At 38.0% G+C, this 18,852-nt stretch overlaps 2 protein-coding genes across 2 annotated transcripts; one reads left to right on the plus strand and one right to left on the minus strand.

The window, feature by feature from the left end:
• The first annotated feature begins 8,132 nt into the window (after nucleotides 1-8,132).
• On the plus strand, nucleotides 8,133-12,924 carry LOC107221567 (E3 ubiquitin-protein ligase TRIM23). The gene is made up of 7 exons (XM_015660603.2): nucleotides 8,133-8,378; nucleotides 8,610-9,170; nucleotides 9,449-9,557; nucleotides 9,667-10,040; nucleotides 10,126-10,494; nucleotides 10,620-10,824; nucleotides 11,766-12,924. The coding sequence occupies exons 1-6, from the start codon at nucleotides 8,310-8,312 to the stop codon at nucleotides 10,806-10,808; spliced, it is 1,671 nt and encodes a 556-aa protein (XP_015516089.1). The 5' UTR covers nucleotides 8,133-8,309; the 3' UTR covers nucleotides 10,809-10,824; nucleotides 11,766-12,924.
• Nucleotides 12,662-17,516, minus strand: LOC107221551 (calreticulin). Its single transcript, XM_015660578.2, has 8 exons — nucleotides 17,350-17,516; nucleotides 16,275-16,379; nucleotides 15,469-15,672; nucleotides 15,022-15,173; nucleotides 14,323-14,589; nucleotides 13,988-14,224; nucleotides 13,632-13,775; nucleotides 12,662-13,391 (listed from the first exon to the last, which is right to left on the minus strand). The coding sequence occupies exons 1-8, from the start codon at nucleotides 17,432-17,434 to the stop codon at nucleotides 13,374-13,376; spliced, it is 1,212 nt and encodes a 403-aa protein (XP_015516064.1). The 5' UTR covers nucleotides 17,435-17,516; the 3' UTR covers nucleotides 12,662-13,373.
• Nucleotides 17,517-18,852: the final 1,336 nt, after the last annotated feature.

The raw sequence follows: 18,852 nt of genomic DNA on the forward strand, positions 1-18,852 counted from the left end.
CAAAGTTTGTGTTATATATATACTTACAAGGACTGAAACAAAATCGATAATTTTTGACCTTTTGCGATTTAAGGCAGAATTGAGAACCGTAAAATGTCTTCCCGGGAGAAGAACGAGCCACGAGCCACGAGTCACGATAAACGTGTTGTTGATTCAGGGAGATTCGCATGCAATAGTGACATCATCAACGTCTTCAAGCGCACGAGTCACCAGCAGACGCTCCTACGGAATTTGCCCGTCCTTACACTTTTCTGCAAAACGCGGATTGCAGTTTTCAAAGCCACGCAGTTTTGCACACACGGTGCTTCTTCTGCATCTGCGCGACTCTCACAAAAGTCGAAGATAAATCAGTGAAGCTGATCATCCCATAGGTCAGAGCGATGTACTAAGATGGCCTCGCGTATCGGAGGAACTTTCACTTACGGAGGACGAAGTGATTTTCTTCTATTTCTCGTTCTTCTTCTTCTTTTTTTCCTCCTTTCTTGTTCCTTCCCAGAATTTGCGCAGAGTTCTGCAATCATTAGGGATAAAGATGTGGCGGCGTGACATCTGGTGGCAAAAATATTCGTCACTCTAACATGGCCGCCGTATTTAATTTTAAAATACGTATTTCGTCGTGTTTTTTTCAATATATCGATAGCAAGTGAAAAAACTAAAGCCTCACGGCTTGCACTAAGTTATCCGTACTTTTCTAATCCCATAATTACAGACCTCAAATCATCGGCTGGCAGCCCAATTATCGGCGCCATGTTCTTTTTCAGGTTACGTTGGGTTCTCACTCGTAGACGCATTCGCTGCGCCCCCGTCTTTGATGTCGTCAAAACTATGTAACGAGTGCGATATATATTCATAATCGCGCGTAACGATCGCGTTAGCCTAGGGAAAACACGTCACTTCGCGTCGCGTCAAACACTGCGGCAATACACCGTTGTTATGTGTCTCAGGTTATTCATAGAAGCGCATATACACGCAATCTCCGTGAGACATTTTCCCATAAAGTTACCTCGTCGTCGTCGTCGTCCTCGTCTCCGTGTATATGTTATAATAATTGCTAATTAGGTCTCAACTCCTCAGGGCATTCAACGAATTCTATTATCCTTTACGTTATGAGAATTTACTTACCATGGGAAAAATCCCCTTACAACGCAAGCGCTATTTTCTACATAAGCTTGTGCCTTGATTGGTATACATATACCTAGTTGCCTTATTATGTCACTCGAGTCAATGTTCGGCTACCGAGAAACGAATCGAAATTTCGAACGACGGAAAATTCGACAGGTAAAAAATATACCAATCTTAATTTCATTCCAAACAATTTTATTGATTGTTGATTTTATGAGGCAATTAGCAAAATATCATGCGTCTTATATTCACAGTTGTCGAAAAATCAGGCGGTATATTTTTTTCCAACAAAAATCACCCGAAAAGAAATTCCGCGTAATTGTTCTGAAGAAAGTCTGAACAATTTACACCGGGTTCGTGTAATAACAACTGACGCTTCCTCTACAGCTGCTAGCGTGTCAAAGTTCGCTTGAAACCGGCGCCCAAAAGAACTTCGAACGGTGTTTTTGTCACGTGGACATGCGTTGCGTAGGAAGTTACATAGTAGAGGTACATTATAGAGAATTGCCTTAAGAGAGAAAGGTGAAAGGAGAAAGTGATGCGTGAAGATGATTTAGACACTACGCGTTATATACACTCACCCACTGATGTGTGTCTCAATGATATATTATATGTTATTGCTTACTGCGCAATTTTTACACAGAGACTACATTGCTGATTCTAATTAAACTTCGTATAACAATTATTTCTCACACTTGAGCAGTGCCGATCTCCTTTTAATTGTTTTACGCTGTCGTTTTTATTATTTTTCACCCAATTCAACCGCAAACTGCCAAAGCTTAAATAATTGAGTATGCAAATTAGTATGAATCTGTAACCACGATCGTTGATTGTGAATAAATATTTTACTTTTAATTTTCAGAAACAACAAGACGAGAGAGAAAATTTATTCGTAGACCTTGAGAATGAGGTAAAAAGAAAAAAGTCGATTACCACAATTATAAACGTGTGAAATAAATCTCAAAACGTGTTGAGTTGCTGTATATAATTCTACAACCATAGACGGTTATTTAACAAACAACCGATTTCCGCCAATTTACCAGTAATTGCCTATAATACGTTGTAGATATTGCTTACCGGCGTGTTTAACGATAGCGGAAGGCCGCGAGTATCTGCTTGAGATTTAAATCACCTATTTTTGAAGGCTTCTCAGCACGTCACGTGTCGATAAAAGTAAGATAATTCTGCAGAGTTTCCGGTTTGCACGCGTCCGCAGCTGCAGTTTGAGCAATTTGCGCGTGCCAATTTTCGGCCAGATTGCAATGTATACCCCGTCATGCACGTACCTTCAGGTTATAATGGCGAGGCGTAATTGGGAACATCGGAATCGCACCGGAAAGATATATGAAAAGTATAAGAACTCCGATGCATCAAGTCGTGAACCGAGCGCGCGAAACGGTGAAGATTCATCCTTGTGCCAGATTCACAGCGTTGGTTGTAGGAACACGTGGAACACGTTCCTTCCACGGAGAGCCGGACTTACATTAATTTCGCAACGTCTTAGCACCATGCGAACGGAAAATATTTTCTTTAAAGTCGAGATTCTTTGCCCGGTTGAATTATCGTCGTTTAGATACATCGAGCATCTCAAATTTATATTACAGGGTGAAAAAGTTTTCATTCTTAGATATAAATTGCCTCACGGGCGAATCGTTTCACTTCCTGCAGATGATGTTTGACCGAGCTGCGAGTGAAAATGACGAGCTCGTTTTTTATTTGTGGTATACTACGTACACGGAATCCTTGCCAATAATCCTTGAAAATTCAAGCGATTGAACGCGAGTATCTCGGTATAATTTCCATAATTAACGTGCAGAACCTTAAATTTGCCGACCAAGATTTCCCCGGGGTTTTCCGCCGTCTCAATGCGAAGTCGGAAAAGCCTCTCGGAAGTCGTTTTTTATGCACGTCTTGGTACAGATCAAATTCTCGAGTTTTACCTCGTGATTGAATTTTGCAGGTAACGATGATTCGCATTTTTTCTCAGGTCTTTTTTCTCTGGGAGATTAAATAATTGCTCGAAATTCTGCGCATTTGTGAGTTAAATAAAAAAGATGAAACGGACAATGGATTCAAACTTCAATGGCTGCAGGTTGTTGTTAGCTCTTAAGCAACAGGTATTATATATATAAATATCCGCGATCGCCCCTGAACTGTTAGTAATTCCTTTTATATCGCGACATTACACTTACAGAAGAACCGAATACAGACGCGATGACCTTTGCTTGTATTAAATAAAACCTGCTACATCATTGATCGCACATCCTCTTTCTATCCGCTGATCGGCGTTTCACGGGGTTATAATATCAGCCGAGCCTCGTCGTGTTTACAAGGAGGATACGTCCGCATAAATGTCATATCTGTTCAATGAGTAATGAGAGAAAATTAATCTTCATCTATACGCCTGAATTACTTTCAATTAATCAAGTCGTTAAGAAGTACCGTTTCTCTTACAATTAGCCACCAAATTATTCGCAAGATAATTATTGAATTCATTATCTTGCGCCTAGAGAACACTGGTTGAGAGTATGAAAAGTCAACAAATTAAATTCCGTGCAGTATAACGATTAAATGCGAATGCAAACCATGCGATGCACGCAAAAATCACTTTGCCATGAAAATTGGCGAGTCAGCGCTGAGAAGGCTAACGATGGCCACTAAGCTAAAAGTAATCGATACATCGGTTAATTGAGTCCAAAAAAATAATCGAACACGACTCGATTGAATCGATAAAATTTAATCGATTAATGGATTGATTCGTATTTTTTTGAAACGGTGCATTTGAAGCCAAAGTTTCGTAAAATTTCAGTATGCAATCCTAATAGCGGAAAAGTTTTTTGATAATTTATAGTTTCATTCAAAATATTTTTCAATTTCAGGTGAAAATATTAATTTATCTCTCACATATTATATCAAATAGTTACTTAGTAAGTAAGACAATGATAGTAATTGCATCGTTCATGGGTGTAAAAAACAAAAACCAATCGTGAGGAAAAATAATCGAGTCGGTCGATTAATCGAGTTTGAAAAATAATCGGTTTAATCGAAAACCGATTTTTTTTGGTTATTCTTAGAGAACGGTCACTTTCTACGTTGGTAGAAAGAAATCGAATGGATATTACCACCTATCGTATTTACGAATGTCAGTATAAGATTGCGCAGCATTACAGTGGGAAGAATGCTGCGGTATCTTGGTAGGGAAAAAAGGTGTGTATTAATGGTCCCACCATGCATAACGTAATGGCGACTTTTAAATGCTACAGGATTTTCGTATTGTTACAATGCTCGAAGCGTTGTAACTCGCACCACGTGTAATAACTACCCTGCACTGTATGTGCATAGATATCTATGTGTAGACGACGTACTTATTCCTGCAGCTATTGTACATACCCTACTATATATACATACGGTTGTTTAATAGGCAAAGAAGAATAATAGAATAAGTTTTCTGCGGTGCCACTTGGAGCAGAACTAATTCACATAACGCAGTTTAACTTTGGATACACTCGCTCCGACGAATCTTTTGTAAGTCTATGGTCTATGGTATATGTCTACTATATACCTATACATTCGTATAATAATGGCTTCGCATCATACATACCTATGTACGTACCCTTGCAAAACCAGGCGGAATTACGAAAGCAGAACTGAACGCTCCGCTTTTTAACATATTTGATAGATCGTTTTCTGCGTCGTTTAATATGACCAATCTCTTGACGGTCAATATCAAGGTTTCTGGCTTATGCGCAAATTCATGCAATTCCTGTTCTACAACCCACGCGCACCTGCAAACGATCTGCGGTTATATAAAGTTTTACAGATATATACGACAATAATTCTTTCGCGGAATTGAGGTGTAATTTTAACGCCTTAGTCACGGTATTTCAACATTTTTTCAAATATTCAGATCGCTTATACCGTTATGATCAATTCCTTACTATGTACAATTTCATACGTATACTGATACATGTATGTATAAGCGTCCTAAATGGCCGATTTTCAAGGACGAACAGCAACAGCAAAATTGGCCTTAATCGTCGAATTTTTTAACTTTTTTAAATATGGAGCAGTTCATCTGCAGATCATTTTCTTATATATACAAAATCGCCGCTCGGTCAGCCAGCTTTAGCGAAGTTGTAGAGTTGATAAATTATGTTGAAAACAAGTTCTCGTATGCATGGATACACTCTTATGTATACCATTTCATTATTACAGACCATTGTACAAAGGCGGTCCAATTTCGAAATTTACATGTAGGATCGATTTCGGAATATCCGTTCTCTTGCAATATAGATATTTTTTTTCCTAATGGCATTGCAATAATCACTAATGATTATCCCACGCGAAAATTCGTCGTGTGTAACCCTGAATGATAATACGTTTCGCCTAGGATCACTGATCTCTAGTTATAATAGAGATCAGTGCCTAGGATGCATCTAATCATATTACCGTTTTTTTGATAAGACGATATATGTATACCACCGGATAGTATAGTTATACATAGAAAGTTATGATCAAAAAATAATTTTTCTCGGAAATTGTGTGTAGAAAGAAAGTGAAACGTCATACACAGTTGAAAGACTGTAAAACTGTTTAGACAAAATTACAATGAAACGAGAGTTTCATAATCGATCATGTTCATCGATCTCTACGTGCAAAGATTTGAAAGTCAGGAATTTCTTTGCAGATTACTACCTTATCGACTGGTGCTAACTTTGACGAGTCACATTATCAACCGTAAATGTCAGTTGATGTTGAAAGGAGATTTTTTGGAATCCTTTTTGGCTTTTCCTTCGCCAGTTATATCTGTTACGACATCAATGCATCAATAACAAAAATCGTTGAATGAATATAAAGACGAATACCTGTGGGTAAATTTTTGTGACCAGTTTTTGGTGGGCAAGTGAGCCCAGATGGGCCTGGGAGCGTAGGAGGGTTCTGCTCTATCGACTGTACTTAACGGGCTCGCACTGATATTCGTAGCTGCCAAAGTAGTGTCGGTATGGAAGCTTGAGATTGAGTCGGTACAAAGTGAGTACGTAAGACTACTTCCCGACTGCGACTTAGAAATGTCGATCAGCTCGATCATCCCCGTGAGTGACGAGTAACCGCGTCCACCGCCAACCGCCGCAACAAACGCCGAGCACCTCCAACCACCATCAACCATCTCCTTCCGCCACCGATCACCTTCGCCCACCTCGTCCACCTCTTGCCCGGCCTCTTCCTCCACCCCACACCCCTCGGCAACAACGTCGTCGTCATCCTCCTCGACCGCCGCCTATCTCTTCCTACCGCCGCCAAATACTTCCTAATATTCCCGAACACCTTCAACCACCTCCGACCAACACCGACGACTTTCGTCTTCTTCGTCCCTCTGCTCATCCATTTTTTCTATAACATTAATATTCATAATTATTCAAACAACTTTTCATTTGCTCTCTCGATCTTGAATTTTCGTAGGCATAGAATCGAAACGCTGTTTTAGCTAGTCGCAAGTGAAGTATCTACGTTGGGTGAAGAAGCAAAATTGTTTTTCGAAAAGTGTTCGTATGGAAAAAAATTCGGAGTAACTTTAATACATCACGGATGCGCTAATTTTGATCGAGATGAAATGGATGCTCCGTATATGAGACAGTATTTAACGCAGTGTCCTGATTTAAAGATCTGAAAAGGTGATTGTCGGTGTTTTTTTTTTTGATAGGGAGAGATAAAACGAAGCTTCTTAAAACTTAGAATGTATTTTAACACACATTTGAACGGTACGAGCAAAAACTTTTATCATCCAACTGTCGCAAAACGATTACATCTACTATCTACTACGCGGTTGTTTCCGGACTGAGGAATTCGGCTAGCTGATTTTCGTCTATATAGATCGATGACGTCAGGAGAAAAAAAATTTTGGCTGACGTCACTTTCTAAACATCCGAACATCCAAACCTTAGTTTCGAACTTCAATACTATGTATGATAAGAAATTATCACGGATATGATGTATTATATGATATGATGTCTAATGATTTCAGTTTTCACATTTCAGATAAGAAATACGCACTTTATCTTTCCTGCCGAATTCAGACTCAAGCGGCTAGGCCCGTCGGTGGTCAGCCGTTGACTAAAGATATATTCTTGAGTTAACGAGTCAGCTAATAACGCTGCCGTTCTGCGACAGTTGGATGATAAAAATTTGTGCTCGTTCCTTTTAAATGTGTGTTAAAATACACTCGAACTTTTAAGAAGCTTCGTTTTATCTCTCCCTATTAAAAAAAATGGCCGACAATCACCTTTTTAGGTTTTTAAATCAGGACACTGCGTTAAATACTGTCTCATATACGGAGCATCCATTTCATCTTGATCAAAATTAGCGCATCCGTGATGTATTAAAGTTACTCTGAATTTTTTGCCATACGAATACTTTTCGACAAACAATTCTGCTTCTCTACCCAACGTAAATCTTCACTTGCGACTAGCTAAAACAGCGTTTTGATTCTATGCCTACGAAAATTCAAGATCGAGAGAGCAAATGATAAGTTGTTGGAATAATTATGAATATTAATGTTATGGAATAGATCCAGGGCGCGTCGAATAGAATCCCATTTGGAAATGAATAGTTCTTCTATTTTCTATATTATGTTTCTATATTATAGCCGATTATTGTAGATAATCTAATTTGTCTCCTGGAAAATTATAGAATTTATAGTATGCATCACGTATTAAATTATTTATGATCTATCTACACATTCTTCTCTCGGGTACCTATACTTTAATTAAATCACTGTTTTGCTACGAATTTTGGACGAAATTTATTCTCATTATTAATTTCTTGTATCGCCGACAAGTCGGTAAGTACACACAGGCTAAGTACTGGCTTGGGCTTACCGTTGCGAAGACTGTGTTACTCGGAAGTGAATGCAGCCAGTATCATGTCGAAATCACTTATATCAGTGGTCGAAATCGGTAACTCTCTGATGTTCTGCAACAAGTTCCAACTCTACCACACGAACATCTCAGGGGGCGCATGCGCCCAATTTTATATTCTTCAGTTAACGTACAAGCTCGCGAATGCGAAATTCATGTTCAAGTCAATGATGCGTATTGACAAAGAATGTTAAAATTTACACCTATGTCGATCCTACACTTGCAACGTCAAAGCGGTTCGTTTTACAGTTGAAAAACAAGGGTCGAATAAGGATGACAGAAGACATGGACCAACTAAACAAATATTTCAACAGATCCGCATCAGTATCTTCAAAACCGAACGTAAAGAAACATTTTTATTATACCCAAACCGTCTTCTTGACTTCTAAAATAACAATTATGTCCTGCCAATAAATATCCGACATACAACTTTTCTAAATTATTATTCGTCAAATTTTATTCTATGCTGGAGAGTTTTGTTCAATACTGTTCATTACATCCCCATATTAGGTTATCTCTATTTGCGCTACCACTGAGCAGCGGAACAGGAATATCAACTTATAAATTCAACAGGTTCTAGAATGCCGGGTTTGCGAAGAAGTTTTCACTGCGGAAGGTGGGAAAGTACCACGTCTACTTCACTGCGGTCACACTGTGTGTCACTCTTGTTTACTGCGTCTTCGTCCCTGTGTGTCGGATCAAAAGTTCCTTTTATGTCCCTTCGACCGGCAGCCCACAGCCATCAAGAAGAATGGAGTGTATAGTCTAAAGAAGAACTTTGTGCTCATCGAACTCTTGGAAAGGCTAGAAGAGTCAAATATTGAGAAAAACATGAAACTCGAACGGGAAAGGCTACAGTCTACTCAGCCGTGCGACGAAGATGAGAAACATGTTGCTGTTCTGTACTGCACAGTATGCATGACTCACCTTTGCGACGCCTGCGATGTTCTCACTCACTCGTCAAAAACTCTCGCCAGACACAGGCGCATTCCTTTGTCTGAAAAACCAAAGGAAAAACCAAAGTGTCCCACTCATAGCACGCATATCGCTGAATTCACATGCACACAGGATGGATGCAACAGTGCTCTTATGTGCTACCTTTGCAGGGACTATGGGAGGCACAGTACTCACAAGGTGAAGCTTATAGTTTTTCAAACAAAAGAGTTTCATTTGTTGCACCCGTCAATCTAAATGAATATTGGAAAGTGGAATTAAACATATTTTCCTGTTTCCAAAAAGTTTAACACGTTTAGCTGCTAACTCTGGCTGCTAGCTTCAACTTTATTGTTAAGAAAAGTCTAATAAAAGGTTCATATGTTTCCCGGATTTAATGTTTGGCTGTAAACTTCAAGAACACTGTTCAGGACTTTGATTATTCGATTTATTCATTAGATTTGTTTATTGAATTGCAGCATACATTGGTAGAGACAGAAGCTGAGAATATCCGAGTTTCAATCATCACAGCAATGCAAAAAATGACTCTATTTACGGAAAACATGAGGGATACAGCTCATAGGATAGGTAATGAAGATAATTTTGGCTCTGTTTGATGCAGCAGTTAACATTTAATTATCAGTATTACAATTACTGATTGCAGACAATTTGTTAACATTTTATCGAATACTTCTAGAAATTGTAATACAGGAACTAGAAGGCTGGGCAATAGAAGATGCTCGGCAACGAGTACGTCAGCACTTTGAAAAGCTGAGGTCACTGCTAGCAAAACAGGAAAAAGCAGCTGCAATGTGCGTTGATGCTGAAACAAGGGAAAGACTTTGCACGCTTAGAGAATTACACGAAAATCTGAATATGACTAGGACCCAAGTTGCCGAAGTTTGCATTCAGTGGGAGAGTCTGTTGGGTTCTGAAGATTGGAAACTGCTCAGCAGCGCCAGAGATGTCAGCCAAGTTCTGACGTCATTGGAACAGCAGCAGAAACATTACGCTCAGCTTGGCCCAGACCTGCTCACGCCCGAATCCTCTATTCCCATAATATTTAGCAGGGTTCGTAAAGCTTAATTCTCTCATGATCGGTAATGGGAAATTTAGAGAAAGAGTCGCGTTATTTTTACAAATTTCGTTCATTTAGGACAACAGAGTTTATATTGGAACAAAGATAGAAATGCGAGTCGTGATACTTGGCCTAGATGGGGCTGGAAAAACTAGCATTTTATTTGCCATGAGGGACATGGCTTTGTGCAGTCCGCCGATTCCTACCATTGGATTCAACGTAGAGAGTCTGGAGTATAAAAACCTGGTGTTTGCATTGTGGGATGTTGGTGGACAACATAAATTGAGGCCACTGTGGAAGCATTACTACCATAATACTCAGGCTGTCGTTTTTGTTGTCGATGCTAGCGATAGGTTACGATTCAAAGAGGCGCATAAAGAACTGACAAAAATTGTTAGCGAACCCGAACTGAAAGATGCCTTGTTACTTATATACGCCAACAAGCAGGTACAACATGACTTTATGACTTTACATGTTGAATGAAATGAATAATCAGTCCAATTTAGGAAATTGATGATAGGTGAAATTGATTATTGTTGAAATAAAAAGAAAATAATCTGTTTTTAATTCAGGATGTACCAGGTTGTGCGACAGTCGAAGAGCTGACGGAAATCCTTTCGTTACAAAAATTTTGCTGTGGTAGAGCCTGGCATATAGAGGGATCTTCGCCTCTGACTGACTCCACTGGTCTCATTCAGGGATTAGACTGGCTGACACAGCAATTGGGTGCAAACGAGGCCCTGTACACTAACAGTACCTAAACATAAAAAATACTAGGTGAATCTAGTTTTCTGATTTACAGTAGGCACGGTTTGTATCGCCACACGTTATATTCATTAATTCAATACCGAAAGCTGTCAAAATTTTTTCGGTACTCCGCGCCACTTGAACGGAAGCATGGCCAGAATCGACTCTGTGTTTGAAGTATTAAATTATCATAACAGAGAATAGTGTCAAATGTGACGGTAATGAAAAGAAATGCAATAGCCTTATCATTTTAGCTAAAATAGACATCTTAAAGGACATTCATACCGGAGCTATAGTAAAAGAAGTGGGGGAAAAAAATATGAAGTGATAGAGTGAACTTGAGATTGGACACATGAATCACCCTAAATCAGAGGCAGAAAAATAAACGCATCAGGATATCTCTTTTAGATAACTTACAAGAGGCATTGTATATTTGGTTTTATAGAACATACAAATCCGGTCTTCCATTGAACGGACCTCTGATAAAAAGTAATATGAAACACTCATATTCTGCACTTATGAATTAATTTTATTTTATACCGCAAAACTGTCGTGCATAATTTTTTCTAATAAGGCTAATTATAAATTATAAAAATTGTCAAAAACTTCATGTAAGCCGAATACGTAGTCGAACGTGATCGTGGGTTGTGGTTCGGTAAAAGCAGTAAAAGCGTCACGCTTCAATAGAAGTAACCATGGGTTATTCTTTTTAAATTATTATTTTAAAGATATTTTTTCTTGAGTCAAAACAATTCGAAAAAATGGTTTTTTAAAATACAGCGAATTCGGCGATGTGCTATGTGCAGTGGATAGACACTGTAAAATTGTACGAAATTAGATGGCAAAACACAAGTTCATGAAAATGTATATTTTCAGTTGAAGCATTAGAACTTCATCAACACATGGGAATTAAAAAAGATTTTAATCGTAATTATTTGTAGCGAAAATTAATCAGCTCACGTTTCTCCTAGCATTGCAGGTAGAAAAAATCTGGAGAACAATTCCGGAAGAAGATTACGGATTGAAGCAATTGTTTAATGCAGATGAAACTGCGGTTGAAACGACTTTTTCTTGAGAAATGATGAAAGTCAGGACAATGTTAAATTGGCTCAACTTTGTAGTTTTAAATCTGAAGATGCAATCATGCTGCAAATATTGTGATAGAATATTTCAATTATAATAATGGCTTATCACCTTCAGTCTTTGATGTGTAGAAAAATGCCGAAGAGATGTCTATGAAATTAGTACAAAATTAAAAATGCTCGATATTTTCCAAAGTTGTACATAAAGTAATTATTTTTGCGAAAGTACAAGAAAAAGAGCATTGGAGTGCATCTTTGTGTCCTAGTACTGAAAAGTGCTTTTTCTTGGTACTCCATTATACGAAAAAAATTTGTAATCAACAATTTTGTTACATAAAGTATCATGTGCACCTTGAGATAGTTTTTTTCGCCTCATATATTTGCCATATCGTCTTCGGCTTGCGCATGCACTCGCCTACGACTCATTACCAACTTACGCTTGGTGTAAGTCTCCTTGGTGCACAATCTATTTAATTTTCTTAGCTCCGGTAAAGCAATGTGCAGCTTCCATTTCAGGACTACTACGTATGTATGTACATTAGTGTATATTTATATATGTCACCAAATAAATTACGATAATTAACGCTTTTAAAAACCAATCGTCTATTCTCTGGTGACGTCGTGCAAATATTGGGTAAATAAATTTTCCTCAATCTCTAACAAGTAAAAGTTTACAAACGTATTTAGTCTTCTTTTCGTTCCATGTTTATCATTTTCCCATGCAAACGGTAGAGAAACAATGATGGGAAATTGGAAATTGGCGAGTGTCAATAAACAAAGTAAAGTCTAGAAAAGTCTTATTTATTTATTATATGGTTATTGGTGGTTTGATACAATTATTAGCTATTGTTATCACTCACTCACGATTTGCACACACCCATCACTTTTTGCTTTTTTTTTCAATTCATAACCACTATTAGAAGTCGCAGCGCATTATTGCAACGCGTACCCACTGTACTTGTAAGGAGAATGAAATAATAATAATAATTCTTGTATCATCCAAAGTAAATTTCAAAATTACTTTAATACAATATAATATATAAAAACACTTGACAAACAAAAACGGAACAACTTAGTCTTTTGGAGCTGATGATGATGATGTGGACACGGGGGCAAGAATAAAAATTGTCGCGATTTAAATAATTTTTTTTTCCGACGATTTTTGGAGATTCTTCAATCACTTGAAGTAATTATTACGACAATTAGAGAAACTTGTTATCCTTTCAATAATAGCAACCAGTTTTCTCGGTTTCGCAACCGACTGTTACGAAATTGCGCAGATGAGTAACGTTTTTAAAATTTTATCAACGTTATCTTGCCCGCACGTATGATTTACACACTATTTAGTGTTTGAAAGCATCTAGTGTATAACATTTTGTAATATTTCATTCCAACTGTCTCTTTCTTTTTTCACACTCTTGCAATAGTTGATAGCGTCGCACAATTAGGCAGCAGCTCCTGGAATACAGTCTGTGTTTGTGCCACCTGACACACTATTTACAATTCGTCGTGTTCCTGCAAAAAAGAAGCAATTCCATTTTGTTATATCCGACATGTAGCACGTTGTTCAGCACGCGATGAGAACTTAAGCTTTATATGGTAGTAAAAAGAAATTAATCAACAGATAAAGCTTCAGCAACGAGGAATTCCGGCTTTTATCGCTCATAATAATCGGAAATCGTCTTTTCATCATTTTGAGATTAGAGATTTGCTAATAATTTTTCTTGAGGAAGTGAAGGTTTTGTGAATACTTACTGCTTCTTCTGGATCAGGGATGGTGTTATCCTCATCTTCGTCTTCTTCATCGTCTTCCTCTTTGTCTTCACTTTCCTTGAGTTCCTTTTCTCTCTCTTTCTTCTCTTCTTCATCCTGAGCTTCCTTCATCTTCTTTTCTCCTTCCTGAATTAATAAAGTTCTAAATTAAGATTTGCACTCTCAAAGTACTGCCAAAAGTCAACTGCTTGATAGAGTATTTGTCAGTAACGAGGAATTCCAGCTTTTTATCGCTCATTATAATCAGACCTGCTTTTATCATCATTTTGCGTTAATTTAAATTACAGTTCAACAACGTTGCACCACTTTTAATAATGTGACAAAAAAATTTCACTCACGAAAGTAGGTTTCCAAACTTCTTCCCCGATTTTGTGCGCTAATTCAGGATCGTCGGTGATCAGAACGTTGTCAAAGATCGTACCGGCCTTGACTTGCCAGAGATCAAAACCAATGGCACAGATCTCATCACGTTTGTAGAGCTCAGGGTCTGGTTGATATTCAGGGTTATCAATCTCGGGATGAATCCAGGGTCCCTTGTAGTTAGGGTTGTCAATTTGCTTGGGTTTCCATTCTCCCTACGATAATTGAAAAATGAAAGTATCATTACTTTTACGATGGTTTTTGGCGAATGATATTTCATAATTTGTGCACCCTCACTATTGAAGCTTCTTACCTTGTAGTCAGGATTATCAATCATGGGTGCTTCCCATTCACCATCCATCTCGTCGTCCCAGTCGTCTGGTTTCGTGGCTTCGGGGTCAGGAATGTGTTCTGGCTTGTCCCAGTCCTCGGGTTTTGTGTCATCGGGATCAGGGATGGTGGGCTTATCATCCCAATCATCAGGCTTGCTGGTGTTCGGATCCTTGATTTTTTTCGCAGGCAAGAACTCCCAGTCAGCTTCCAAGTCGCCGGATTCAACCTTTTCGTTGTCAATAAGGACCTGAAGCAAAGAAAATTATTAAAGATGTTAGTAAAAATGTAAAATTCGTCCACTTTTAACAAAAATGACAGCACATTAATGTCCAAGTGACGTATGATTTGGCAAAACAATCAGAATCATCATCTCAGCATTTTTACGACTTGATCTCTCGTATTATAGTGATCTGTGTCTTCACTTGGTACCTGAGATAGGCATAGTAACTTATTCCAGGGCATAAGTAAGACGCGTTATGCTCTTCGAGTTCCTATAGCACTCATCCTCCACAAGGGTGAGACTTGACGAGTGACTCTAGGCTCGATTTAAAATTTTGTTTTTAAATCCATGGTCAGTGAATGACTTCTGGGAGTATACTTCTGCTCGTTGATATTTGACAAAATGTAGCAATCTAATCGCTTTTCAAGACCAGTGTAAAAAAAGTCTGGCATTTTTTACCTCGTAAGTATTGTCTGGCTTGACAATCAATGTGTAAAGATGAGTGTAGACATCATCTTTGCAGCGAACGTCTTTGCTGATGAGTAGGTTCTTTCCTTTGTAGTTGAATATAACGTGAACCTTCTTGGTGCCAGGTCCGCAGATATCGGGTCCTGTTCACAGAAAGAAATTTATGCATTTTGCTAAACAAACAACAAATATGTTCCATTTCTTTATTTATTGATCTAATGCCAAAACTATTTGGAAATTCCGTTTCAATTATCATGTAAACAGACGCAGATAGTCAACCTAACAATGTTGGATCAATTCCAAAAGGAGTGCACTGGTATTGGGGGAGTTAAATTTATACTTCATATAAAAATAAAAAGTAAACAAGTCGGCTGTTCCTTTATTATGTGGAAAGTGAAGAAATTGCAAATTTAGCAAATTGGTTTTAATCGTACTAACCGAACATGAGAAGATATGGCGTTTCTCCATGCATATCCTTCTGGTCTAACGAGCAGTCGAACACTTTGGCATATCCTCCTCCACAGTCGATGTTCTGTTCATGCTTAACGGAGAACTGAACAACCAGTGGTTTATCCTTGTTACTGAACGGGGTGAATTTCCTACTGAGTGCATAAAATCTTGCATCCTGGGACGTCTGGATACCTGAAGAAATAATTATATATAATATAAAGTTTATCAAAGTATTAAAATAAAGTTTACATTTTCATTCTTTTGCTTTCTTATAAATATTACACTTGAAAATATAATTCTCAATACATAGAAGACATTGTTTATGCAATAATAAAGTTTTGAATGAAGTGAAAGTAAACAAACTGAATTTATCTTTATGTTATCAAAATGTTTTCTTATTACAGTTATTTGTTCTGCCTTCTTTAATGACATTTCTGAAAGATGATAATGGCTGTAGAATTTTATCTTTTGCAGAACATGAAATACATTAATTTAATAAAAAAGAAAGTTTCTTTCATTTTAATTCAACGTGAGTCATTTATACTTCAATTTTTACAATGATTACGATTAAGATTAAACATAATTATATGCATTGATATTAATCTAAAACTAAGTAGACAATTAAAAAATATTTGAAGATTTCAAAGTTCAAGAATTTTAATTAACTTTTGTGTGGCAGAAATCAATTACTTGATATAAAAAATTTAAATATCAATTCAAACAGATCAATTAGTTTTATGTTACATTGGCAAAGCAAATTATAGATAAATACGAAAACAGTTATAGATACGAACCTTTGTCATTCTCGGGATCATTCCAGAACTTTCCATGGCTAAGTACAAACTTTCCAAATTCCTTACCGGGATGTTCAGAATATACCCATTCCTTTTCCCATGCGTCTGCCATGAAAAGACAGGAATATTAGGTTAGCTATAATTTTCACCGCCATTAATAGACGAACGAAAACTTTAATTAAAGTCAAGAGTAAACGCGAAATCGAATGAAATATCCAAGTTGTAGAACTAAACACGTAAATATTTGAGGATAACGTTAACAGAAATCACGTTCGCACTTCGCTTTCAACGATTAATTTTTTCCTCAACGACGATACTTGGCGGGTCTCTTTTACAGAGTCTAGAAGTTCAATTAGCAGAAGGAAGCATTGAGCGTGCTACATGATAGCATAGTCTCATACCTACGGCGATACTGTCACAGATGGCAGCGCTCGATAATCCGAGTAGGGAGAGTGGCCACCTCTACGTTCGTTCGTCCCTGCCGTGCCGGTTGGCATTTTCGTTTGTATTTTATTTACAAATAATAATAATAACAATACCACTAATGCCAGCACGTATGCCGGTGCCGAAAATTTTGTCTTATCCGATAATCTCTAACGTATAAGTGCCAATGAAACTCCGATGTCGAACGATATCGATCCTCTTGACCGTGATTAATTGATTATATTTGAGATACAAGCTTTCGCCGGGAAGTAGCTACGTTGCACCGAATGATCATGATAACATTAATAATAATAATGATGATGCTATAGTAGCAAATTTATTTAAGTAGGTATTCGTTGCGGGGAAATTTGTAACCGCATTTATCAAGCTGCCGAGTGAACGGAATTTGCCTACTCGGCTTCCGACGCACATGAAGAGATGGTAATATTTAAAGGGTGTGGTTTATAAATTGACATCGAAAGCCCGGGAGAGTGAACGTCGAGAAATACGTCGTCACAGAGTGGCAGCAGGAGCAGCAGTTGACGCATTGTCAAGAGATCGAGGGTGACGAAAAGTAAAAGGGAGAAGAAATGTAAAAGGACTGATACGAAAGATGGTATTATCAGGGGGTTGAAAATGGTCTTGTACTCACTGTCGAGGAACTTTTCTTCGAAGTAGACCTCAGCACATACAGCCGATATCGCCAACAAGGCGAAGAACGCGTAAAAAGACCGCATCTCGGGCGCCGGGATCGCGAAATAACCCGCGTCAAATCGTCCTATTCGCACAAGGAACAAGCCAATAATGCCAGACGTGGTGGCGAACAGAGACACCGAGCAGCCGTCGGGCCAGACAGATGGAAAACGCTCATTCGTTCCCTATTTTCGACCAATCACCTCCGACCACGCTCGCCGACCTATGAGGCGCCGCTACGTAGATGACGAATCAACTATCCAAAGGTAAACAGATAGAAAACACCACGTCGCGTCGATAATGCAGAGTTATCAACCGGCGCGGCGCATCCGGCTACTCACGTCGGAATTTTATTCAAACGAGAATGATTTTAATCAACGGCAGGTGGAAAGATTCTGAAAATTTGTCAGGTTGCACGGTACAAGAGAATTTATCAACAAAATAACTGAGATGCAGGAAAACATTTTCACTTTCTTACTGATGATATGCAAGCACGCTGTTCTGCAAACAATTGAACATCGTACCTTTCGTTTCTGCAAACTTTTTGTAGGCATACCTATAAGTATACATGAATGTAATATGGTGTAAAAATGAAAGTATAGGCGAAACATTACATAAAAAGTGGTTATTCATTGAAATAAATATAAACTTTTGGATTCTCGAAGAGATTTTCAGAATCATATATTTCAGAAAAATATGTTTATTGAAGAATAATCAATTTTTTTTTTTAAATATGTGAACATAATTTTTCCCAGGTTTTATAGGTAAACGTTTTTAATCGTTGCACGAAGTTTCTGAAAATAGAATAGCGATAATACGTTTAATGCATAGCTCACGCGACTAGTATATTTTAGAATTTTCATCCATGCACACGACGTAATAAACTCTTGCCACGTTATCCGCTTACGTATGCCTACGTACTTTACCTCGAGCTCGGTATAGTATATTACCTATAGCTCGGCAAATGATAGTGATATAATCGCTGCAATTATGTGCAAATTTTCGAAATATCTCAATAGGATATATATTATACCTACCCAGTTACGAGCTATTGTAGGACGGTGATAATATGTGATGTGATTGGCGAGGTCGCGTAAAGAATTTTTAAGAAAAAATAAGGAAATTGTTTTTGTAAGAAAGTACGTATATGTATATGTATATATATAATGTTTCTCGAAAATTAAGGTAACAACTTCTCGCGCGTAGACGCGTGTCTCAATATATTCAATGCATTAAGATCAAAACACGATTCTACCGTCTGCAGTTCAAAGTTTTATATCGAACGATACATGCAACACGCGTTATTGCCTGAGTCGATTATCCGAAATAGGAGGACCTTGCAGTATCTCGATGAGTTTCGAGAAAGGGAAATGTTTTCGGGAGAACCTACCCGTCACATTTGGACTTTGGAATTTTCGAGAATACGTACATGAATCGTAAAATTCGATTATTATAAGTATAA

Source organism: Neodiprion lecontei, chromosome 4 (genome assembly GCF_021901455.1).
Source record: "Neodiprion lecontei isolate iyNeoLeco1 chromosome 4, iyNeoLeco1.1, whole genome shotgun sequence".
Classification (NCBI taxonomy): Eukaryota; Metazoa; Arthropoda; class Insecta; order Hymenoptera; family Diprionidae; genus Neodiprion; species Neodiprion lecontei.

Coding starts and splice junctions, on each gene's coding strand:
- LOC107221551 (XM_015660578.2), bottom strand. CDS start 17,434: ATGCGGTCTTTTTACGCGTTCTTCGCCTTGTTGGCGATATCGGCTGTA. Junction 16,380..17,349: donor CGAAGAAAAGTTCCTCGACA/GTGAGTACAAGA, acceptor TTTTCATGGCAG/ACGCATGGGAAAAGGAATGG. Junction 15,673..16,274: donor TGATCCCGAGAATGACAAAG/GTTCGTATCTAT, acceptor TTATTTCTTCAG/GTATCCAGACGTCCCAGGAT.
- LOC107221567 (XM_015660603.2), top strand. CDS start 8,310: ATGACAGAAGACATGGACCAACTAAACAAATATTTCAACAGATCCGCA. Junction 9,171..9,448: donor GGAGGCACAGTACTCACAAG/GTGAAGCTTATA, acceptor ATTGAATTGCAG/CATACATTGGTAGAGACAGA. Junction 10,041..10,125: donor TTCCCATAATATTTAGCAGG/GTTCGTAAAGCT, acceptor TCGTTCATTTAG/GACAACAGAGTTTATATTGG.